Source organism: Athene noctua, chromosome Z, assembly GCF_965140245.1.
Source record: "Athene noctua chromosome Z, bAthNoc1.hap1.1, whole genome shotgun sequence".
In the NCBI taxonomy this organism is placed as follows: domain Eukaryota; kingdom Metazoa; phylum Chordata; class Aves; order Strigiformes; family Strigidae; genus Athene; species Athene noctua.
The window spans coordinates 73660119-73686230 of NC_134077.1; the positions used below are offsets into that span (position 1 = coordinate 73660119).

General features: G+C 34.7%; 1 protein-coding gene across 4 annotated transcripts in view; it reads left to right on the forward strand.

Moving 5' to 3' along the window:
- Nucleotides 1-26112, forward strand: part of POLK (DNA polymerase kappa) — a 34318-nt gene that overhangs the window by 6376 nt on the left and 1830 nt on the right. For 2 of the 4 annotated variants that reach the window (XM_074931986.1, XM_074931984.1), the window contains 14 exons: nucleotides 2259-2437; nucleotides 4850-4969; nucleotides 7254-7325; nucleotides 10476-10628; nucleotides 11002-11133; nucleotides 12746-12899; nucleotides 15129-15344; nucleotides 17005-17129; nucleotides 17303-17469; nucleotides 19533-19565; nucleotides 21439-21535; nucleotides 22808-22979; nucleotides 23824-24780; nucleotides 25939-25990. In XM_074931986.1, the coding sequence (XP_074788087.1) occupies nucleotides 2297-2437; nucleotides 4850-4969; nucleotides 7254-7325; nucleotides 10476-10628; nucleotides 11002-11133; nucleotides 12746-12899; nucleotides 15129-15344; nucleotides 17005-17129; nucleotides 17303-17469; nucleotides 19533-19565; nucleotides 21439-21535; nucleotides 22808-22979; nucleotides 23824-24780; nucleotides 25939-25990 (2591 nt within the window). In that variant the 5' untranslated portion in view covers nucleotides 2259-2296. The remainder of the gene's footprint in view (nucleotides 1-2258; nucleotides 2438-4849; nucleotides 4970-7253; nucleotides 7326-10475; nucleotides 10629-11001; nucleotides 11134-12745; nucleotides 12900-15128; nucleotides 15345-17004; nucleotides 17130-17302; nucleotides 17470-19532; nucleotides 19566-21438; nucleotides 21536-22807; nucleotides 22980-23823; nucleotides 24781-25938; nucleotides 25991-26112) is intronic. The other 2 variants (XM_074931988.1, XM_074931987.1) reach the window with 2 other exon arrangements.

The following is a 26112-nucleotide window of genomic DNA, read 5'->3' on the forward strand; positions in this document are numbered from 1 at the left end:
CTTTATCATCTGGTACTAGCAATGTATTTTGTTCCACACAAGAAGCTGAAAAGATAAAACAATCAGGAGACTACAACTTATGGGACTTCTTAAAGACAATTATTTTTTCTATGACTGGTGTCATCATGGTAACATGTTTCTCACTGGATATATAACTGTGATAGAGAAGGCTTTTGACTGACATGAATTAGTGTTTAAAGCCTCTGCTATAAAACTGAGCCTTTAAGAGTGATGTGAATGAGGAAGGGGAAAGATTTGTATATGATAGGAATAAAGACACTTTCAGGAATAAGGAACAGTTAAAAAGTGTTGCAGAGACAGGAGTAGGAACTGGAATCAATCCTGTGTTCAATTGCAGCTTCTTGAAGGGAAAGAGTGATAGAAGAACCAGGGGGAATAGTGGAGGGTTATTTACCTTGAGGGATGTATTTATTGGGAATTGTGCATGTTACTTAACAGAGATTGAGATGAAACTTGGAATGTTGTGTGCGATGCCCTGCTTTTTCTTTTGATTGAAGTCTAGCAAATTGGTTCTGGTGAATGTTTATGCTAACTGTAAGACCGTCCTACTGTAAGTGAAAAACTTATGAAAATGTCATCGTGGTCTTTCATTTGTTAGATATACCTAAGAGCTACGAAGCCATTCCCATTCCTAGTTGCCATTATAGTAGCTCAAGTGCCACTAAAGGTTCAACAGAAGAGTTCTGGTATCTACATCACCTCCTGTTCTTCAAAATATGACAAGCTGAAGATAAACACAGCATTACTTATCTCATCTTGCATCTTTGGAAAGCATCATAAATAATAATCTAAATTAATAGAATATGATTAAAATTGGGATATTTTTATGAGATTTTTTTTTTAAAGATGGCTTTCTTTAGTATCTTGACTTCAGTTGGGTAGTATGTTTCAGGAGATCTTCAGGAAAATATGAACATTGCCACCATTAATTTTAAAAAGTCACCCATGTGGTTCTTTAATAACAAAAATTCATCTCTAGATGCAAAAATACTTAATTACCTTCTGCAGTTTTCTAATGAGGTCCACTTAAGACCTAGAGTGGGAGAGCAACATTGGAACAAAAAATGTAAAACTCCTAGATTTGTGCAATTGGTAATTGTTTAACAGAGCTGCTGTATGTGCCTGAAGGGGTGTGGCTCCTCCAAACAGGAAGGGCTCCTGTCACAGGTTACAGCTTGAAGGGGATGATAGGAGTGAATATGCTTCCTGCATGAAAGTAAAGCAGAAGTGCTTTATGAGTCAGCAACTTGGGGTAGGAAGAAAGTATTTTTGTATACTTTTCCAGTAATAAATGCATGTTGAGTAACTTATGCCAGTATCACACCTGGATTCTGTTTGTTTTAATCTGGCAAAAATAAGACTGCAGGTTCATGCTACAGAGCGTAAAATTTACTTTCTTTATGTTTTTTTAAGATCAATTTAATAACTGCACAATTCACCGTATAATTAGAGCCTATCGAAGAGTTCAGCTGTTTACTTGCATAATCAGCAAGGGAAGATGTCAGAAGTATGCATATCAGAAGTAATAAGAAAATACTGATGGAAGTAATTGAGTAGTAAAGTCTTGGTAAATTTTGTTAGTTGGATACCATGCCTTCACAAATTAATGTAAAAAAAGAATGCATGAATTTTACCATGAATGAAACAGTAGGATTTTATTCAAAATTTTTAATGGAAGCCATCTCTTTCTAAAAGACAAACTTTAACACAAAACAAAAGTTTTGAATTTTAGCCAGAAATTACTGGGAAAGATTTTATGGCTTGTCTCAAGCAGGAAAGAGGACTAAATGAACAATGGTCTTCTGCAATTTAAAAATAATTCATTTTCTTTTCTGTTAATGTTATAATTTAGTGAGCAGTATTTTGTGTTTAAGGCAGTATTGTTTCGTCTGACAGGATAACATACAGGCATAAAATCTTATGTGCATGTGTAAGGTACTAGCCGTTACCTGAAGTTAGTGGTATTCAATTATTTCTGTAAGGGAACTTTTAAGAGAGTATGTTTTTAAATTAAGAAGAAACTAAAGTCTTACTTTCTCCAAACACTGATAGAGTTACATACGGCTTTATGTGGTGAGTATGGCAGGTCACCCACTTTACAGGAATACAAGTCTTCATATTTGTGATACATTGCTTTCTGAATAAATATTAAATGATTATTCAGTAAATACAGCAAATTAATTCATTTTTTTTCTTGTTATCTTCAACTGGAACTTAGAAACAAATATTTTTTTCAGGTATTAAGTCTTGAAAGAGGTACTTGTTTTCAAGAAGTATGATGGACGACACGGAAGAAGTTGGTAACAGCTCTTGCAATGATGGAGTACTACTTAGAATGGGTCTCAATGATAACAAAGCTGGAATGCAAGGTTTGGATAAAGAGAAAATCAATAAAATCATCATGGAAGCAACCAAGGTTGGTTTGATTATTCTTTTCCTGGTGTCTTACCTGTTGTTCAGTATAAGGTTCTCTTCCTCCTCAAAGTTTTATCCCTCATGTGTAAATGGAGGGCATCTTCTAAGAAGAAGTGTGTGTTTGGGGAGGAAGGGAAGGGTCTGTAGCCTAGGGTACCATAGGGTACTGTTGGATTTGTCACAGGGACATGGAAGAACACGACTGAGTATGTCCTTAGGTGCTCCTTTTTTGCCAGAAGCAATATATAAATATCACAGCATTGTTCAGAGGTAATTGTGAAGGTTTCGGCTTCCTTAGGCCTCTTGTTTTCCCATTTTCCATTTCTTTTGCCTGCCCCATCATTAATCAGCCAAGCAGATTTACAGCTATTGGTCACCTTCCTGTAATTGCTGAATTTATTGTAATCAGGATTTTCTATACTTTCAGTAGAATTTCTTTGGGCTTACTGTCTGCCTTCTTGACTGTCTTCTCGGTATTCAAGAGAGGTGCCTGTAGTGTGCAACTTCGTACCAAAGACCTACAGAGGACCCCACAAATCTACAAAGCATTGAAATATTAGTCCTCTTACTTGTTATTAGAGAATCTTCACATAGAACTATATGGAGATAACACTATTTGAGCAGCTCTGGGTTTTCTTACTTTTCCTTGTCCAAATACATATTTATTTCTTAATGGTGTTGCTGCAGCCCTAGGTTATATGCTTGATATTTTGTTCATGAATTCTATGTTGGCTACTGTTGCTTAGTGGTAAACTGCGGGGGGAGGTGAGGGAGAGCAGAAAACATACAAACAGCTGTTATTTGACAAACTAACTTTGCTTGTGTTTTCACTTTGATGATGCTTTATATGCTGTCAAGTCCTTTATTGATTAGATGTTTCTTCTACTTATTCTGTTCACTCTTTCTTGAAAGCTTAGTGCTTTGTCAGATATATATCACCAGTAATGATATTCATATAAATTATTTCATCAGAACGGTTACTGTTTCATTTCCTGGTATGAAATAGAATGAACTATAAAATAGGCTTACAAAACTGATATACAGGTATCTATATATTTCTGTCAAAAAAAGTAAGAGAATATAAATACAGACACAGCTCAAGAAGTCTGAAAAGAAGCATTGATTCTTTTTCTTAAGCTTTTCTTTAGTCTTCAAAACTATACCTACAAACACTACCCACAATTGTATTACAACAACATTTGATAGCAGTCCAGCTGTGAAATACTGCAAGAGATGTAAAAAACCACACAGCTTAGTAACAGTCTTAAGTATGGTGTTGCTTACCACACCAACATTTTGGTACTTCTTTTAGTGAGCCTCAAAAATCGTGTTTAATTGCAGAGGAGTGAAAAGATAGGATGTGTGTCTGATATTGAAAGAAGACATACCCTAAGTACTTGTAAGAGAGATTTCTTCTTAGCAATGAGACATGACACATCACAGTCTTGCTGTTCATTCTTTTTATCATTATAAAAGTGAATATTTTTCTTTTTATGTAAATGCCTGATTCTTATTTGACTATGGCTGAATTCCTAGGATTGGTGGCAGTTTGGTAGTCAAAGGCTTTGAGCTAAAAGTTTGTTCACTTTGGCAGATTTTATTAGGTGGTTCAATAAAAAACATTGCCTCTTCCTGAAAATGTTATTTCTCTTGTAAGCTAAGAACTATTGCAAGAAAAATATTTTATTTCCTGGTTTTGAATTTTCCTCTTTTCTATTTCATTTTATGCCCTCTTTTCTTTGTTGCAAGTCAGGAAGGGAGGTCACATTTTATGTTCTCTACATGATTGTTGTCTTTTTACGTTTTCATTACATCTCCTTTTATTCATGCCTTTTCTTGAAGGAGCAGTTACATACTTGAGAGCAAGAGGGCTTTTTTTGTACCCATTTGCTTTTCATTATCCTCTTCCAAATAGCTTCTAATTCTGCAGTGTCCTTCAAGATTAAATGGTCAATGAAATACGCAACATTATAAGTAGATTTGACTTTTACAATGTCATAATTTACTTCCATGTAGATTAAACTATATGGAAGTCTGGCAAAAGGCTTAAATTTTTTTTTTTTTTTTTTTTTTAGAGTTTTATACTCCTTATCTTGGAGGTATTGCAAATAATAGTTTGACTTATCTGCTGTTTTGGAATTTTTGTTGTCAAGTGTTAGAACGTAGTAAGTTCTCTAGTGAGTCCCTTGTACTCATCTGAGTATAGGGAATCTGAGAGGGGAAATATTTTTGTGTCATATGAGGAGAGAGATGTAAAGCACCACTGGTCTCTTGTGTATTATTTATATGAAAATTCAAAATATGCATTAGAAATTGTTACTGTGTTCTAAGTTTTCTGTATTTAAAGATCAAGTATGGTTGTTTATAGGAAACAACAAATAAAAACATTAGTGTTTTTGCAATTTTCTTACAGGGTTCTAGATTTTATGAAAATGAACTTAAAAAAGATCAACAAGTTAACCAACGAATTGAAAAAATGATGCAGCTAAAAGAGAAAATTACAACCCAACAGCTCTTGAAAGCACAGCTGCAGGTACTAATCTTGTAAAGACTTTTTGGAGTAAATGGCAAATGATAAACAGTTTGGTGTGTTCTAGTTTATTGCCTTAAATTCTGGTGATGAGGACAGTGTTAACTACCATTTAATGTTAGTCATGCAAGTAGAAGTGCACAGTGTTTTGAGGATGTAATCTTAATAAATAATTGCTAGAAGAACAGATTGTAAAATCACTCCAAAATATTCTCTAAATGAGTAAAATTAAGCAAAGTAATTCCTGTTCTTCTAAGTCTGGTCAGTTTAAAGGGATGTCATTATGGTATGTAAAAATTTTGTTAAATACCTTGTTAATAAGTATCATATCAGTCTTGAGTTGACTTTCTGGTTTTATAATATATATATATTTGCATTCAGTGGCCTGCAGTGGGATGAGGGGGATCGTAGTTGTCATCTCTTCTGGATAGAATATATTCCTTATTTATACTAATTAATGAAAAAATCATCATGGCAAGAAGTCACAATAAATACAAGTGTCCTGAAGTAGAAACATGAAGAAGCTATTTTTCTTCTCAAATACTAATTATAGATGATTGTATCAAAAGTATTACTGTTTATGAAAGGATGTTAAAACAACAGCACCACGGTTGCACACTAAACGTTCTTAAGAGCAACAGAATTAAAAGTTGATTGTAGAAGCTTAATTCCTTTCCTTTTCATTTGTACTGTGATTCAGTCTTTAATTACGTGATTGCTTGCTATTTTTCCCTAACAGGATTCCTGCTTCATTCAGTACACAGTGCAGACTGTTCCCTGAGTGGGCAGTTATTCAATATTTACTGTTGTTGTCCTTGTTCAATGGGTGGCCCCAAGCTTTATTTGTTGTACATTAGTCTAATCCAGTTTTGAATGCAGAATTACTGACTTCCTCATAGACTTTTCTGTGTTGTACACCACGTAGTGTGAATTCTTTATATTATTCTTGCAATACTCCAGTAAAGTATGGTGATATTTTTGCTTTGTAGATTTGGGGCTGAAGCACATGAGAATTAAACACATCCGTTAATTTTGAATGCCGTTGCGAGGATTACAGATCCCGAGCTTTGGTGTACAATTTTTTTGTTCATTGTAGATTTGCAAATCACTTCTGTAAATTAAATGCCAGTGTCTCAAATTTGTGCCCAGAAAAGCTTGCAATTACTGAGTGTCCTTGAAAATTTTGTTATAAACCTGTATGCTTCAACTGTTTTCAGTTAATCTTTAACATGGATCAGTTTTGTCTCTGCTTATCAGTTTCTTTTTTTAGTTTCCTGAGGTAGGTTTTGAGGCATTTAATTAAAAAAACCCTTCCATTTCTATCTTCCTTTTATCACAAACCTTTTCATTTTACAGAGGAGTCTTTCTTATAAAGTGAATTACATGAATGACACCAATCCTATAAAATTAGTGTACAGTTATGTAATTAAAGAATATATATGCATATAGTGAAAGTCAGTAAATTTAAATTGCTTTGACTATACTCATGTTGTCTTTCTCTGAACTTGATTCTTTGATTTTTGCAACATACTCCTATTTTCTTTTAATGTTTTATATGAAAACTGCTTTCTACAGAAGAAAAAAGCTTTAAAAAAGCCAAATTCTTTCATGTGGGTCTTCCTGGGACATGAGTTTCAAACTCCCTGTTTGAAATCTTTATGCCACTTGCTCAAATAGCAATTGTCTTTATTTCCAGTGGGGAGTAACTGTAAAGTCAGCTGCCATACTGCATGAGAACTGTCATTAGAGGGGGATAACATAAACACTTATTTTGCTGGCTAATTTTAGATCTTTGCTGCTATAAAAACATCAAAAGCTTGGAGTTTGATTCCATCCTCTGTGTGCAGATAAGCTCTGCTTCATTACTTTTGTTGCCTTCATTTTTTCATCACAAATTCTGACCCATTTGTTCTCTCCCCTCATTTCTTTTAATTTATTTTATCCTGAATTTCCCTTTTCTTGTCCCACATCCCCAGATTACCATCAGTCTTTTTCCAAAGCAGTCCTTGTCTATGTCCACAGAGTTCTCACTGAAGTCCCCAGTCTCCTGGCCCAGCCACTCTTTGTCTGTCTGTGTCTGATACCCTAAATGCCTCCTCCCTTTTCCTGCCACTTACCCACTCCCTCAGGCCATTATCTCCACCTTTAATTTTGTCATATTTATTTTTCTCAATATGTGCTGTGTGTTGTTTAATCAGCTTCTCTAGGTCTTCAGATACGGATATAGTCAGCTATCATTATCATATTTTCTTCTTTATTTTCTATCAAGTTCTCTAATTCTTTTTAGTACTACCTTCTGATATACTATGAGAGAATTCTCCCAAAATGTGTAAGTGGAAGCTACTCCAGAATTACAAAGGTATCCATATATCTACTTTCATGAATGCTGCAAGTTCTCATCTGCAGATTATCTTGTTTGTAGCATGTTTAGAGGCTCAGATAGGACTTCCTAAGATGACAGTTGATGTAAGTGCTGACATGTAAAAAGAAACAAACAAACAAAACCCCACTTGCTGGATTTGTTGGACAATATCCTGGTTATGTGGTGGAAAGTATAATATAAATAAAATGTAGAATCTGCAACATAATGCTGCCTTTCTCACCACTAGAGTGTGTGTATGCCAAGGAATTTCTGAAGGTATTTCCCATATTTTTACAGTTTTCCTTAGAAGACCTTCTTTGCAGAAGGGCACTTAACCACCATTGACTTTTCAAATATTGGAGATTAGAAAGGACTTGTAAATCCTCTTAAAACTGCCATTTCTGTGTGCAAATATTTCTTTGGTTTTTTGTTTGTTGTTCTGGGTTTTTTTAAATAATCTTAAATCTGAAAGGTAGTTTGAAGTTTTCTTTATGAATGTCATTATCATCCTTTAAGGAAAATTATATACTGTACAGTATCATGTAATTCTTAATTTTTGAAAAATTTTCTGTAACAGAATTAGATTATCCTAATAACCTAGAGTGGAATTGCTTTAAATTCAGCAGTAGTTAAAAATGCTTGAAGAGGTATCCAGCTGCTACTAGACTTGCAAACTGCTGTACTGATGTTTGCTATTTTTATCTATGTGGGTTTTATCCCAGATGATTATTCTGTAAATAGTTACTGTTGTCTTAGAATGGTATCGCTGTTTGTTATCTCTTCACCTTGTCAGATGCTTTTACAAATATAAAAGAGATTTTGAATAATCTTTTCTATCTAGCTTTTGTCAAAGCAATTTAAGATAGAAAACATTACTACGGAAAACTATTTTGTATCTTGGGATAAGACAGAATGAGAGGTTACTCTTTAATTGTCTAAAAGTCACTATAAGCAAAATTAAACTTCTAATTACAAATTGTACTTTTTAGGTTTTTTTAATCTATCTTAGAAATAAAAAAACCTTAGTATCTCTTTTTATCTTCAAAGGAAAATTGAAAGCAGCTTTTAAAAACTTGTCAACCTGGTTTGCCTCTAAGGAACTATTTCATAACTTTCTTTATCTTATAAGGAAACATTTGTAGCTGCCCAGAATTCTGAGTACGTCTGGGCGTGTTTTGTTTTAGCATATTACTTGTGTCAGTTGCTTTTGCTGAAAGTTATCTTTTTGTATTTCTGATTAGTTTAATGTAATTTTACTTCATTCTTCACATGCTTATCTTAGCTGATTAGTATCACTTTAGAAATAGATTTATGCAGAAAAAGCAAAAAGTTTGTTACAAATGTGATAAATTGGGATACAGAAGTTATGTAACTAGATGAGTAATTGACAGAATTAATTAAGCAATTTGAATTTGGAGTAACCTGAAAATTACCAGTGTAGTAAATAAGTAAGTATATAAAATAAGGATGCTTTTCACAGTTATAGTGTGACTTGAACCTTTGCTGAATTAGTAGCATAATGAAAATAATGTAAATTCCCCACTTTTTTTCTTTTGGTAGTTGTTTGAATGGCTTTCCCCTTGTGCTTTTATTTTGTCTGAACAAGTACTCGCCTCAGGGAGTATACTGTGCTCTTCTGTATGGAATAGCCTAGTTTGAGGCACCGTTCTATCCTTTCATCCCTTCAATCAACTTGGAACAAAACAGAGAAAAGACTTTGTAAATCATTACTCAGCAATTTAATTAGAACACTGATAGTCACTTGCCTTGGTTCAAGTGTCTTCCACTTCAAAGATGGGTTTTTTGGGTAAGGTTTTTACAGTTTTTATTAAGCAGCTCTGTTGAGGGGAAAAGAGAGAAACTGTCTTCAAGCAGCTGTGCAAATTGAACATGAACATTCCTTTCCAGGGCAATAAACCCATTGCAATCAATCCAGAGACGTTTCTGTAATGATTCCTTGGTGTCCTGAATGTGTGTGTGTCCCCCCCTGTGCTTGCAACCAAAGTGAAACTTCAGCTCCTTTTCACTAGTTGCCTGTTGGTTGTTTTTTTCCAGCAATAGCAACCTTTTGCTGTGTAAATAGAGGTTAGCATAATCATTAGTGTGGTTAGAGAATCATAGTTGAATCGCACTTCCCTTTTTTTTTTTTTTTTTTTTTTAATATTTTCTCTTAGGCTTCTAGAACGACATGTGGTACTGCCAACATGGTAATCTTTAAATCAGTAGACCTGAAAAATCACCTGTCAAATAACGCACTCATGCTTTCTGGTGACACTCACAGCTCATACCTCATTCATAGTTGAAAGATATTTCAGAAACAAGCATATGATCTGCAAGTCTTTTGGTAGAAGAATGCAGGCAAGTTGAGCACAGTTCATGGAGACACCTGTGTGCTTGGCCTCTGCCTCACAACACCATGGAACTGATGAAGCAGGAGTACTGCTTACAGTGTATTACTAGACAATACATTTTATACTTCTGGAGTGCAACACACTTTCTGTGTATGGGCTTTTCTTTAACATGTAGTTTTGCTAGCAATCTAGCCTTACATCATATGGATTCCTGTAACAAATGCTGAGGAATTTTGTGAAGGAATTAACAGTAGCTTACTTGGCAGTAAATGAACCTGATTATTTGAAACCCTATTTCTGACAAGATAGATGGATCTGCCTTGTGAGCTGTTGGTCTTCTCTTCACCTGTTTAGGCCAGTTTTCTGAAGTATGATGACTTAATTTAGGAGAGTTAGAAATTCTCTAATACCATGTTTTCAGGTTTTTTTAAATAGCCTGTATCACAGTAGCTAAAGCTGCATGTACAGTGGACTCAGAAAGTTTCTGTCTGAATTGGATGATGTATCTTTTTTCCGCATAGGTGGGTTTTTGTTGTTTGTTGAGTTGGGGTTTTTTTCATTGGGTTTCTGTTTGGGTTTTTTTTTCCATACTATTTGCTGCAGCATTGTTCTCTCTGAGAGCAAGTTTCATTAGAAACTTGGTTGAGAGGTTTTTTGATGGTGCTGGTTTGGTAGGGTTTGGGTTGGATTTTTTTAAACTAATATATGCCAGAGGCATTTGAGGTTTTATGATCATCTGAACTGCTGAACTTCTGCCAGGTTAACAGTTTTTCAATTATTGGTTTATTCTATTCAGGTGGACAAACTTGTGATTGAGTTGGAACAGAGCCGTAACCTTAGCAGTACAATTGTACACATTGACATGGATGCCTTCTATGCAGCTGTAGAAATGAGGGACTGTCCAGAGCTGAAGGAAAAGCCTGTAGCAGTGGGATCAATGAGTATGTTGGTAAGGCCGAATGTCAAGCTAATACATAAATCAGTTACATGAATATAAAGCCTAATAAACCATACAGTAATAATATAATGACACTGTTGGTGTAGAGAATTTTTCTAAGTGTGGGACAAAACCCAAAAATAATAGAGGAAACACCTGTTCTTAGACCAGACTGTGTAAGCTGGATTTTATTTTTCAGGAAAAAGTGTATGGATGAAAGTTTAAAGGATGTAAACAGATTGAAAGGGGGGGAGTGGAATGCATATAAAGTCTCAGCCTTGTCAGTCTTTTCTGCGTGGAGATCCGTGATTAGAACTTGATTATTTAACAGTAAACAAAGTAAAACTTAATTTCTGAACACTAAACTTATTTAATCTCTCCTAAGTCCACCTCAAATTACCACGCAAGGAGATTTGGTGTACGTGCAGCCATGCCTGGATTTATTGCTAAAAAGCTATGTCCACATCTAACTATAGTACCATTAAACTTTGAAAAATACGGCAAAGTGAGTAAGGAGGTAAGTCTGAAAGTGCTGTCTAACCAGAAGTCAGTGTACTTGGTTTTAGACTTTTGTCAGTACATCAATTCTAGATAATAAGAAGAGTGGTAGTTTAAATACTAAATACTAAATTCTTCAGTGATGTGGTTTGAACGTAAGTTAAACAAAATATTGGTGCTTTTGGTGAAGGAGCTGCAAAAGTATTGCATTCATCCTTCTTAATGAAGTCAGTAGTGATGCTGATAGAGATTTTCAAAACTGCAGTGAGCTAGTGATAACCATTTGAGCCTTATTATTCTTAAAACCACAAAACCATGGAGCATAATCTAATAACTAGGAAACTGCAAATACATAGGAAACATAGCAATAATGACTTCATATGTAGAAAACATGGAGATAATAATTCCATACAATGTATAATCATAATTTTGAATGCTAATTACTGGAGAGAGACACAAGGAGTATTAGTGAGTTCTAAATGCAGATTCATTTGTTTTAAAAGAAGGGACTTGAAATAAAGAGAAAAAATTTAGGGAGAAAAGAAATCACATTTTACTTAATTTTACTTAGTGCCAGGAGAAATACTTAGGATACCCAAAATCCTGTTTTTTTAAAAACAAAACAAAACAAAACAAAAAAGATCTTTTGTAGATCTTAAATCAAACTAGTGCATGGCACAAGTCTCCTGACTTAAATAAAATTATGGCAAGATTTATTTATTTATTTTAATGAAGCCTCTGTCTCTTCACATAGAGAAAGTAAGCTGATTACTAAATTTATGGATTTTTCTCACTTCTGTTGTAAAAAATCATATATAAATATGAGCATTTCAGAATGGATTTGAACTTATTAAGGATCTTGGGTTTCATGATACATTTTTTATTTGTTAGATTGGGTAAAGTATTAAAGATTCCGGTTGATTTGTTTTTTTTTCTTTATGTTTTTCTCTTGGGATTTGGATTGAAAATATTTAAATATATTTTGTCATTAAAAGTTGAGCAGTGAATCCTATCTTTAATCAGTTCCAGAAAGATTAAGTGCATGTTGTGATACCTAAGAATTTGACCAAAACTGATAGAGAAAGCATGATGCAGTCAAATTTTCCTCCTTGTTTAAAAAAAGTAAAAGAGGGGAAAAAAGGAAGAGAAAAGGTAGAAATTTTATTTTCACCATCTAATTTATTATGTTTCCTTTTTGGGAAGATGCACTTACCACTAAAGATTTTGATAACAAGTCTGGCCTGTGGCATTAACCGGTGCTCTAAAACTTTGGCTATAACTTCAGTTTGAATGTAATTTAAAACTTCAGTTTGGAGGTTTTTTTAAACTTGGCATGTGTGATGTCTGCCATACAGTGCACAGAAAGGTGCATCAGCTCATGTGCTTTGCTTAGGTCCCAGATCTGCAGAATTTTATTCAGGTGATTACTGCAGTGTCTGTGAACCTAGCACCTGTGCAGTCCTTTTATGCTGATCTTAATGACCTCCGCAGTAACAAATAATTTGTTTTATAAATATCTTTAATATTGATTGGTCATTTTGAAGTTTCAGAGTACCTTTATATCATAATTGTGTGTCAAGATCTGCTTTTACAGCAACAAGCCTTTAAATTTCCATTATGTGTTTATCAAGGTTAGAGAAATACTGACTGAGTACGATCCCAATTTTATGCCTATGGGCCTAGATGAAGCCTACCTGAACATAACAGAGCATTTAGAGGAAAGACTGAGGTGGCCTGAAGATAAAAGAAGATTCTTTTTTAACACAAAAAGCCCTACAGAAGAAGGTAAGCAAATTACTGTCTTTTCATATGGTCACCTGACAGGGGACAGTCAACTTCTTTTAGGGATACTTGGCAGAATGAAGACAACACTAAATAGTAGTTACAATTTAAGCTTTATTTTCTTGACAGGAAATTATTAGTAGTATAGAACAGTATTTATGTTTAGAATAGCACAGGATTTCTACAAGCAGAATCAATGTAGTACAATCAGTAAGGAGCATAATACAGAATTTATAATACAATTTAACTTACGATTTCTAATCACCTGGACCTTTTGCAGATCGGGTCAAACCTTGATATATGGTTTGCTGTATCAATATAACAAACACTCGGTAATCTAAACTGAAGAACCATACAAAAGAATGCAAGTCACTCCCTCAGTACTCAGAGGAAGCAGACAATGGTGGATGTGTTCCTGGTTATTGGGGGGGGGGATCCTGGGTCTCACTGTGCAGCTGCAGTTCTGGTCCAAATTCTGCCTTAGTACTTGTAACAGCTTGGTTTTACAGACAGTGCTCTGGGTGCTGTTACACTTCCCTGTTCTGTGGCAAGGTCGTCAACAACACTAGGTTAGATGGGTGCATGGGACCTTCAAGGCGGCAAGGAAGGGTGTAATTGGCCTGGTGACCAGGAACCTTGAGGCTGGGAAGGAGTGGAAGAAGAAAACTGTTTGGTTTGTCTGCTTGGTGCACAGGACCTTCAGGGCCTTATAATGAGGGGAAAGAGAACGAATACATGATCCACTTGGTCCCAGGGAGTGGCTACTTGTGTTATAAAATGGCCTTAGTTATGCTAACCACGTTACTGGTGTCGGGAACAGGGGATATCAGTCACACATGCATATAATGTAAACTTCAGATAAGATGCACCCATTGGAAGTGTAGATATTTAAGTCCTTGCATAATTTGTCCTCCTATGTACTGTCTGCCTCCAATTTGTTAGTTTACAGCTTAACTTCCTCTACTACTCACCCCTGCATAAAGGGTATACAGCTAATGATTTGAACTTGAAGAATTTTCTTTTTTTTTTTTTAACTTGAGTAGAATGTGTGAGAAGTCGTACTAGATTTACTAAACCTAATTGTGTGTTTTAGGTGTGTATTTTTCCTTTGCAATTCAATGTGATAACTTTGCAAATAAGTAGTAATAATCTAAGGAGGTATAGAATAAATAAACATACTGTTCTAATGGTTACTTGTATTTTGAAAAGATGTTTCCTAATTCTGTAGTGAGTCCTGTACATCAGAAACATGAGAAACTGTCTGCAAAGACAGTGTACATAAGCCTTAGTTAAGTGATTATTTTATAAGACTAAAAATGTATAAAGTAATGAGCACTGCATGAGTTACAGTAATGCTTAAGATATGACTGCATTTCACTTGGCTCTAGAAGATGGATTTGGAACCACATCCACAACTGTATGCCCAATTGGGAATAATAAAAAAGGAGGTGTCATACAAATAGCTGTTTGATGCACAAACCAGAACGTTTATATTATCGGTATTAAAAAATTATTATCTAAATAACCATAAAGAGGATAATCAAGGATACACTACTGCTGAAAAGCATTAATAGAATAGAAAGAAACAAACGGGCATAGTATTTACAAAATAAATACCACTGATGTGTAGTCATGTGCCTCTTCATACTTCTCTAACATCTTTGTTCTTCTGAAACACAAACAAGCACTCAGAATGTGAAACTGTAATAGTAGAGTTTGTGGAGCCAGACAAAGGGTTGCTGACCTTACTTGTTCTGCCATGGCTACAGATGAAAACAAGAAGCTTAGCAGGTTGATGGTTCTAGAACCAGATGTTTCAGAACCCTAATTTTCTTTGGAGCATATTGAAAGAACTTACGCAAAAGATTTTTATTTCCACATGAAAAGGGAGCATCTGGCATTGGTATCTGATACATAACAAAAATAATGACACATTTCTGACTCTTCTGCTGCTACTGCAACAGGTCATTAAATCTTGTTGCGTTTCTGGAAGTTATGTCCAGTTCCCTAGACTATTCTTCCAATCTCAGCCAAGTTCAAATTATATTAAGAACAAAGCAGTTATGATTCTCCTTTCTTCAGACAACAACAGCAATGCAATTGCTTTGGCTATTTTTTTTTTTCAAACAAAAAAATAAAGGCGCTAATGAACTTTCTTCAGGCACTGCAGAGGCAAATCAATAAAGTATATGTTTTATATGGATGGGTTGTTTGTGTTTCTGTCTAACATAGATAAAGATGATACAAATATGTCTGCCAAATGTAATGAAGGTGGATACTCTTCTTCACCGGTACTGTTTGAAGACAACACACCTCTGGTGGGCAACCACCCTGAACAAAGAGATCAGTCAGTGGAAAATTCAGTCATCTTTGGAACTTCTGCAGAGGAAGTTGTGAAGGAAATTCGCTTTAGGATTGAGCAGAAAACTCAACTGACTGCTAGTGCAGGTATTCAGACAATTATGAATAATAATGCTGCTTTGTATTTCCACAGTGTCTTCTACTCTAATCTCAGAGGGCATTAAGAAATGAGCATTTCCACAGCATTCTTGTGCTGCAAAGAAATATGCTTTCTTTGCAAGTCTTCAAAGACTGTGTCTTTCAGGTTTTTCAAGAGATGTTATGACTATCAAAGCAGCTCCTGTTTTGTTTTGGTTTTTAATCATAGTAACAGTTATATCATCTTTTTGCTTCTTTCATCTTGAAATATAAGTAGTGTGGGAGAATGACCAGTGCACTCAGTAGCTAATCTTAGCACTGGTGGTGGTTTAGTGCTTCATGTAAATTGTTTCTGTAAGCCAGTGGTCATAGTTAAATCTGACACTGGGTACTATATTGCTGTTAGTTTGAATAGCAGATCCATATTGTCCAGTATTTCTAACAGTTCTTCATACTGTTCCTTGCTTAAGGCAATATCAAAATTCATTAAAAAATTAGTTCTCAGAGAAGTAAATATGTGTTGAAGTTAATCAACTATTCACTAGCTTTTTAGTATTTACCATTCAAGTTTTATGCCTTTTGACATCAGGCAACCTACCTGTAAATATCAACTGTTTTGATAATAATCTAGATTAGGTCACCAAAAAAAGTTCATGTCCCTAGCCACTTAGTTTGGATGCTCTCCAATCTCCAAACTGCTTTGTGAACCAGGTGCATGAGGCATCAGGGAGTGCTGAAGCGGATGTGGAACATAGGCCAGGACAGTGTTGAATGTAAGCAGCAGTAAAGGAACCGCTAGTAGGAAGAAGCAGGATGAGACCCTTCCATGTATGTTCTCTCATGAGTGGTAGCAAAATAATAGTTTTGTTCTACTGAAATTTTGCCTTCCTAAGGATAAATTATTGTTTAGAAAACAGACATAGCTTTTATAAACCCCAAAATGAAAAACAGATAGAAGGCTAATTGAAAAAAAATACTGTTAATCAGCAATAAACAGAATTACTTCTACCATCTTGAATAATACGTTACATCAGTGAGCAAATTGAAATTTAGACCACTAGGGCTGTAGCTGAGAATACTTCTATTTTTCTTGCTAAACCAGTTCTAGACTTTATTTGTAAAAAAAATTAGTTTGATAGAAAAGAACAATTGTGAAATATATATAGATTTCTAAATGGCTACCTAGTGGTAGCCCACAGAAGACTTTAATTTGGTAAATTTTTACAAAATTAATTTAGTCTTTTTGCTGAAATACAAGGAAGAAATACTTCCTTCTCAGTAAAAGTTCATTGTAACTGCCATTGTAAGCATTTACCTTTATCTTACCATAATCACCATCAGAAAATTGTTCAATCATGTAACTGACGTTATTTTTACACACTTGTTATTTAACCCTTCATGACTGGTTAGTGCATGTTGTGTTACCCTGACTATCTTAAAATAGTGGGTACACTTTATCTGATGAATTCATTATATTTGATCTGTCACATGTATTTATGTTCTCACATGTCTATTACAAAATTTTTTTTCAGTTATTGTCATTCTTTTGCTTATGTTTAGTCTTTGCCAAATATGTAGGATACTCTTGTGCTTTTAAATATTGGACAGTTGAATTTAAACATTGTCTTGTATTTTTTAAAAATAAAAGGTTGGTTTGTTTGTTTTTAAGGAATAGCGCCGAATGTAATGTTAGCAAAAATGTGCAGTGATCGTAATAAACCTAATGGGCAATGCAGAATTCCTCCTGAGAGACGAGCAGTGCTAGACTTCCTGAGAGATTTGCCCATTAGAAAGGTAGGAAATACCATCACATTTACTATGTACTCATGTATGTTCCTTATGGTCTAAAAGCAAGATTTCTGCTGAAGAAATACACTTTTCTAGGTAATCTACCCAGTTGTATTTGATTTAAATTGGTTTTGGTATTGGATCTGCAAATGGGAAGTTTCTAACATGCTCTTTTTCAGGTGCCAGGTATAGGAAAAGTAACAGAGAAGATGTTAAAAGCCCTTGGAATTGTGACTTGCTCAGAACTTTACCAGCAGAGGGCACTGCTTTCTCTTCTTTTTTCAGAAGCATCTTGGCGTAATTTCTTGGATATTTCCCTTGGTTTGGGTTCAACACATTTGGAAAAGTACGTTTTGGTTTTTTTTCTCCTGCGTTTACATTTTCCTAAATTTTTCCTTGTGTATGTTACATACTGTAGATTTTAAGGCCTATTTTATTGACAAATATTATGAAAATCTGACTTGTTAAATATATTTTAGAATATCTCTGATAGCTGCTATTATTACACTTAGGGCTAAGATACACACAACAGCCAAAGCAAAAGTTTGTAGAGACATGTCTAATACATAAAATCCAAAAAGTCTGTCAGAGAACTTGTGTGTAACTGCATGTCAAGAAGTCAAGTCAGTATCATTTAGGATAATCTCATAATTACTACAATAGCTAAAGAGAAATGAATTATCCTAAGCAGAGGTGTTCAGTCCTGTTTCTTCTATAAAAACAATAGACATTCATTGTTTTTTATTATTATCTGAGTGTAATGGAAATTGTATTGGTATCTGATCTCTGGTGGTAAACTGTCGTATTTCTAATGAAAGTGAAATTTCTGTGTCTCCTATTGTATTTATGTACATATTTGTAATATCAGCTTGTGGATTTGCTGGAATAGAACTCAAGATTTTTATATCCTTAATATCTGTTCCTTTAAGGTTCATACTACTTTGATGGCTTTTCAGCCTCCTGTTTGGGTGGGGAGAAATCAGTCTTACTGGTAAATACAAGTTTTCAATAATAGGCATAATTTCTAAACCTGTCCTGGATACAAACATGGAACACCTGTTCTTAAAAAAACCCCACCATTGCATTTTGCTGTTTGTGTAACCGAGAGTCTTAATTTAGGATTGAGTCCTTTCTTTTAAACATTCCTTACTTAAATATCCTTCTCTAAGTGCTGAAATTATATTTTAAAATGGCTTGACAATGATTTGGTTTCATTAGGAGTTCCAAAGTGTCTTACATACTTCTGAAAAAAGTATTCCTTCTCTGACAGTTATAGGTCCTCCATTTTTTCCATTTGACTGCGAAATTATATATACAGTTAGCAGTTTGTAGACCATTAATACACTAGTACAAATCTTTGTGTTGAGTTTTTTTTGTGTTTCAGAGATATGTTGACTTGAAACAAAATATGCAGTCAGACTGACTGCATGTGAAGGTGTCTTGATGAAAGATAAAATGCATTCTTCCAAATACTTGTTTCTGTTAAGATAATGCAACCTTGGTGCACTCTTTCCCCTTATTCACCCTGTATAGGTGTTGTACAGTCTAGAAAATCTCCCAGTACTTTAAAAAATCATTTCATAAGCCAAGATTATCATTGTGAAAGGGAACACATTTTCAATGGTGTTGTCCAAGAAATTTGTTTCTTGGTTTTGTTCTTATTAGTACCAACTTGATTTCAGTTATTTTAGTGTGGAGAAAGCAAGCCCTTAATATATCAACACCTGAGTCTTTAGTAAATAGTTCATCTTATGGTTACTGTTTTGGCCACCTTCTTTTATGAAAATCTGAGAATACCATATCTCTTATTTCTAATACTTACAAACAGAAGAAGGATCTAAAAAGAAAATGCTCAGAGGAAATCCTTATATCCAGAATTGTTAAAGGATGATTAATTATAACCAGAAAGAAAGAAACAAGCCAACAAAACCAGCCTTAACACATCACCTTTAACATGGGCAATAGTTCAGACAGAAAGCAAACTAATTCCTAAGATGAACAATTATTCCAATACACACAGTACATTCAGGATTTTATAGCAGTGCTTCACAGTTACAGCTAGGTAAGGCAGCATAGGATTTGTAGTTAGTTTTGTTTTAAATAAGACTCGTTCTGATATGATAGAGGAGTTTTGTTGGGTTTTGGTTTGTTTTTTTCTTTAAACAAACTATTTTTATTGATGTCTATGGCTGATCTGTGTCTTTACTTCATCTATGGTAGGTTAACATTTAAAAAAAAAAATTCTCTGTTTTGCACTCACTTAAACTTGACGTACAAGATTTGTAGAAAAAAATAAAATCCAGGTTTTATAGAAGAAACTGCTGTTACTGAAGCATGATTGGTTGACTCAGAGTTTATTGAAAAGATAACAGGTAAAGTGAGTATAATAAATTGTTCTTCTTTTTAAAGGGATGGAGAAAGAAAAAGTATGAGCATTGAAAGGTATGCCTCTGATTTTGAAAAAAAATTACATTAATCACTAAACCTACTTAATGTCAGGTAGTGTATACTTTTCTTATATAATTTTATTGTGTGTATCCATTTTTTTAACACATATGAATACAAGCAGCTCACTAAATCAGAGTCAAGCTTTCCCTGTTTCTTTCCTTGGCTTCAGAATGCAGTGGAGGTACTTCTGTCAGTTTGTGTATTCTCTTTTTTCATCATCTGATTCTCTTAATGCCTTTAATGTATCAAAGTGGTCTTTAATAAAGCCATAATATAGGGTGGAAATATATAAGGGCTGGAATTTCTTTGTATGTTCCAGTTTAATGTCAGTTGTCAGTCTAGTAGCCTGCAGTCACATGCATAGCAAATATAGCATAAGGTAGACTTGCATGGTTAACTAAAATTGGTTACATTTCCTAACTTTTTACCAGTGTAAAGTTCCTTAAGAAGGTGATGTATGTTGTTTCCAAAAGTTCATTTTTAAGAAGGAAATACTGCAAGGAGAATCTGTAGAGCACTGTAATAATTCTCCCTGCCCTCATGTGTTGTCTCTTCCTAGAAAAGAAGGTAAGAAAATACTCCTGTTGAGACTTGATAGCTGTAGGCAGCTTAAGTAAGCCCCGTAAGGTTTGGTACCACCAGAGCAGAGAAATTTATGGCTGTAGTCTTGTGCTGATTTGCAGGCAGACCAGTACTGGGTACCTCTGTGCCTTTGGTGCTTTTTTTTCATCCTTCTTTTTTCCCTAAGGGAAATGGTTTTAGACCAGAGATGTCAAGGGACTGCTGAGATCATGAAACTGGTTTATATGGGGGAAGAGACTTGCCTGAGGTATCACTCTCTCTATCCTGCCCCTTCCTGACCTAGTACTTTTTGGAGCTTCCGAATTATTACAGCATTGCAGTGCTGTAAATCACTGCAGCACTGCCAGGATAACATGAGTTACTCCTTGGATAATGGCATGGGACCCACAGTAAAATATCATGTTACTTCAGCAGCATGCAGATGTTCTTAAGGGAATGTGAATCATAATAGAGGATGACTTTTCAATGTGATCAGGTAAACCTGAATATAATTTAGAAATGTGAAATCCAGGGACTTATATTTACAGGGGTAAAGGACTTTACACTTGTAAATATAAAGCCTGACATGAAACAATGAATGTGTGAGACCTTTACAAAGGCATCTGGTGGCTCTAAGTTTTGCTTCTTGCTTCTCTTAAAACCACTGTTTACTGAAGGTAGCCTTTTCTCATGTTATTACTAAAAAACAGAAGAAGTGTAGAACAAAAAAACCAAACTTTAATTCCCCTGCTAAGAAGCTCTAGCAAAGGCAGTTAGTAGTATTTGTGGCAGAAGGATAGTTTTTTCTTCTGAGGTTAAACAGCATTATCCAAGCTGGCATCTTGTCCCTAGCATCTGTATTATTTATTTCTGATACTTGACTCTGATGTTGACTTTCTAATCCTTTGTTCCTTCTGATGTTACATAGCACAGTGCAAAGGTGATTAAATACAAATAACTTGGCTGGGTCCATGAGTTCAGTTGGTGTTACTATTCTGTCTTGCAAGTATTTAAGCATCGATTACATTAAATCTGATACATTTTCAAGTAGTTCCTGAAAAATTGAAAGCCAAATTACTTCATTATTTGAAGGGCTTTGCAAACATTTAAAAAGACATAAATGTACACAAATCTGTTTGTATAACATTCATATTAATACTAATTTTTCCTTGAAGTAAACAGCCAAACCTATACAACCTTCTTCTGATGTAGTTTTGTTTAAGTGTACAAAAAAATACTTTTAGATGGCAGCCACTGAACAAATTTGAGGATTCATACTGAAAAAAAATTCATATCTTTATCTTAGAACATTCAGTGAAATAAACACAGCAGAAGACCAGTACAACTTGTGTCGAGAACTCTGCAGAGACCTTGCTCAAGTGCTACAGAAAGAGGGACTTAAGGTATTTATATTATTTTCTGTTTATTTGCAAAAAGACAGCACTTTGCACTCAGACTTACTAAATGCGGTGTTAGTGTGAATACTTTCAGTAGCATTGTACCATACAATCTATCTTCAGAAGTCTCTATTCTTTAATTTGCAAAGGTTTAGAATGATTCAGGCAGCATTTTGACATTGTTCAGGTGGCTATCTAATAATACAGAAAAAACCTAAGCAATGCATGGAAAAAAATAAGTTATTCAGCTTATAAACATTCTATGCTAAAAGCAATGTTTATAAACAAGTACATGTTTATAAACAAGAAATGTTTATAAACAAGCTGACTGACTGTGAGCTGTGCTTTGGTCAATCTTGTAATATTAATGTATTCAAAACATTGTGTCTCTCTCCTGTATTCATACAGGATCCAGTTAATAGCCAGTAGTGTAGTGTAAGAAGTTCACATGTCCGTACTGGTTAACAAGTTATTCATACCATAGAATGGTCTGAATGGTAGGAACTGACCCTGTATTCGTTCTCTCCAAATTTGTTTATTATCTGGAAAGAACAGTTCATATTTTCTATGGAGGTCTTCATGGTAAAGCAAGGAGTAACATTTAAGACGTAAAAAAATTGTGATTAGTCTTCTTCAGCCATTAAGGTTTGTCTCAAAAGATGGCAGGTTGAAAGGGAAATCACCAGCTAAGAAGGACAAAGGAATAATCTTACAAAGGCACCCAAACAAAAGGAGTGCCATTTATTTACATTTGGATGGACACGCTAAATCACACAGATGGTTTGGAAGGTGTTGCCGGGGGAATATCTGCTAAAGACAGATGCTCTGTGTGTGTCTCTGATAGCACCATGCAGGAGGAAGTCAATTTTCAACCAATCCTTAAAAAAAAAAAAAAGGTAGTTTTCCCAGCAAAGTTAAAGTATCTAGCACTGAAATATTCCAAGTGAGGAAATAATTTTTTGTAGACAAGGTAGAAGTTGTAGCCAGAGCATGAAATCTACTGAACATGCACTGGTGGCAGATGGTCTGCTGGGAACCACAGCCAAATGACCCAGTTCAGAGAATTTGACTTTGGCAGCAGTTTAGGAGCAAGTGCAGAATCTTGCAAACAAATTCTTGGCAGGGCCCCTTGCCATACACAGATAAGTACACAGTCTTGACCATGGCTTTAGGGCCCTTATGTAGATTCTACATAGTAATTGTTTCTGTGCTGTAAATTACATGCTTAACCTTCTTCTTTTTTTTTTTCTTTTTTCTTTTTTTTTTTTTTTTGCTTAGGGTAAAACTGTTACTTTGAAGCTAAAGAATGTGAACTTTGAAGTAAAAACAAGAGCTTCAACTGTGCTGTCTTCTGTTTCTACTGAGGAAGAAATATTTGCTGTTGCTAAAGACTTGCTAGGAACAGAAATTGATAACATTGCTCCTCACCCTTTACGGATAAGACTTATGGGTAAAAGATTTCAAACTCATTCTTACTTTCTAGAGTTAGATCTTGTAGCGTATCAAAGTAATAGACTGTACTCTTCAGTCAAATTGGCATAAATCGACTTATCCTTTCTGTGTTACCCTGGTAGTTTTTGCAAAGTGAAACAGATCTGAAGTGCTGATGGTGACTCAGGAATGTCTTACTAATTGAAGCTGTACTTTTCCTGTTACCCCTGGAACAACATGAGAATAGAATCTTAACATACAGCAATGCTTAGTTCTGCTGCCTTGAGAGCTTTTAAATCTGCTTTGCACCACAGCAACAGGTTGTTTCTGTCCATAACCTCTTTTAGAAACAAATGCTTTAAATAGAAGTGCTTATAGATTTGAAGATGCTATGTTCTGCAAGAAATCTGAAAATTTCTGTCAAAAGTAAACTCTGTGTTTTGACTGACCTGTGTGTTGCAGGTGCTTATATATTCTGCTTGAACAATTCAGTGATACATAAAACTTACTTTTCTATGGTGTTAGAATGCAATGAAGAAAAGAGTATTTTGCTGGGGAAACTATGCAAGACTCTTTCAGACTGAATTATGTATATATATATGAACTTATATTAAGTTTATAGCCTCAAGTTACAGTGCAATCAATTATAACTTCATGATATTGAAATTAATAATATGATTGGGCAAGTATTTGCGTCTAAAATTGGATAAACCTTGTGATCCATTGTCAGCACTTGCAGGTGGTATAGTCTCTCTCTGGAGATAAAATGCACTTTCATTGAGTGGAGGTATACCTCAAAAGGTGTTAATTAAGAATTAGTAATTTTTTGTAAAATAGATATTATGTTTGTTTTTCATCATTAGGGGTACGAGTATCAGGATTTCTAAGTGAAGAAGAGAAGAAGTACCAACAGAAAAGCATTATGAGTTTCTTAAAATCAGGAAAAGACATTGGTTTTCTAAGGCTTCAGCCAGGGAAGTCCAACCAAGAATATTTCACAAAAAATCCAGAAACATCTCCCAGAGGGAGTTTTTTTGATAAAAAGCGAGCTGCAAGGCAACTAAGCAGTGAGAATCTTTCTCCAAGTGAAACTGTAGGTAAGCAGCTGTTTCATGATAGGAAATCATCAGCAAATTTTGTGAAAGAAACAAAGAAAGTCACAGAGTTACAGAATTCTAATATGTCTAAGATCATCACCTGTCCTGTTTGCTTTGAAGAGCAAAGCAGCAATAATTTGGAAGAGCTTAATAGGCATATTGATGAGTGTCTCAGTGGAACTCTTGTTAAAGATGCCATGGAAATATCCAATAATGACAATTCAAGAGAAAATACACTTAACTTTCTTCCACAGTTTAAAAATGAAAATGTTGATGAATGCCAAAAAAATAAACCCGATCAATTAGCAGGAACCGACCAGTCTGCAAGTGTATCTGACAACTCTACTAGCAGTTGCACAGAAAAATTCAGTCAAGTAATATCTGACAAATCTCACAGAGAAAAACAGCCGAGCAATCTCAGTGATATTGCTAGAAATGTGTGTATGAAACAGTGTCTCTTCCCCAAAAGAATTTCAAAAGACAGTGAAGACCATTTTGAAAAGACTGAACATGCAGAAGAGACTAGTTCATGCTGTTCCTTTGAAGCCACAGAAGACAGTGTTCTTGTTTGTCCAGTTTGTAATTCAGAACAGAAAACCACCAGTCTGGTGTCATTTAACAGACACGTGGATGTCTGCTTAAATAAAGGCCTTATCAAGGAGCTGACAGAAAAAAAAGATTTTCCTAGCAAGACTTATAATATGGAAAACTCAAACACAGTTGGTGAGTATGCACATTAGGATATATTTGATTATCCAAATGATCTGCTTGTACAATTAAAATAATTGGGTAATTGTGGACTTTGAACTTTTCAGGGCTTTGAGATTTTGGCAACAAGTTCATCTGAGAAAGGCCTGTGTAAGAGTGAACATTTTTATTTAAAAAAAAAAAATCAGTTTTCATAACAAACTAGATTTTTGAAAGTGATCAGTTACACAGTGCATTCTCATTCGCCACAATGGTGGCAATGGCAAAGGAATTACTTCTCATTTCTGTAAATGGCATGCTTGCTACCCCTGACCATGTTCAGAAGGATGTTTGTAAGGCCACTGAGATTTAAGTGAAAAATCAGTGAAAAACCTGGATTGGTTCAGAGATTCAGCTGACAGAAAAGTTCCATTATGTAATGTGCTGGCAAAACCAGAGAGGTGGTGAACTGAAGCATAAAGGCAGGAACTTGCAAGCATGTTTTACATCTAATAAAATGTATCACATAACTGCATGCCAAACCAGTAGCATATTTACTCAAGTAGTTTCTGGTTTCGATGAAGAGTTAATCTTTGGCCAGAATAGAGGAAGTGTGCAGGTAGTTAAGTATCTGCTTAAAGTACTGTATCCCTCATCTTAACTTGGGAGCTGTATAAGAAGAAATGAAAATGCTAGTGTGCTCAGATTATCAGAACACAGTTAAGACTTACAATATGAATCTTTTACACAAAAAAATTTATATTGTTGTTACATATGGAAACAGGCTTTGTTTTATAATAAATGAAAAACTTACTGTTGTCAAAGATTGGTTTTTCCCCCTGCAGGATAAAAAAATGAAAAGTAGAGTTTTCAACAACCACCTTGAAAATCAACTATGTTATGCTGAAATATTTCTGAAAACTTCAGCAAGGTTCAAATTAATCCCTTATAATTCAATAAACTAAAGGCTTTTTGTTTTTCTTTTTTAAAAACTTTAATAAAAACTACAGTGCTCAAACTGCAGATAATAAAATGTCTACTCCTTGAGAGAGATTAAATTTGGTTATGTAAAAAAAAAAAGAAGAAAAGCTTTAGCTTAACTGTTATTTTAAAAGTTCTGCCATTTATGTAGTTTCTGAAGCATTCGTCCTTTTTTGAAATAATTAATTTTGTTCATTTCCAACTACTTTTCAGGAGGTTTAATTAGAGGACAGCAATGCACAAATCCATCACAAGGAGCAAAAAGGTAAAGGTTTTCTGGAAACTTGAGTGCACAGCTCATTTTAAAATAATAAAGTTTAGAAAAATGTTAAGTGTGTAAAAGTTGTGTAGGTGTATATTTTATGGGTTTTTTTGTTTCTTTAACTT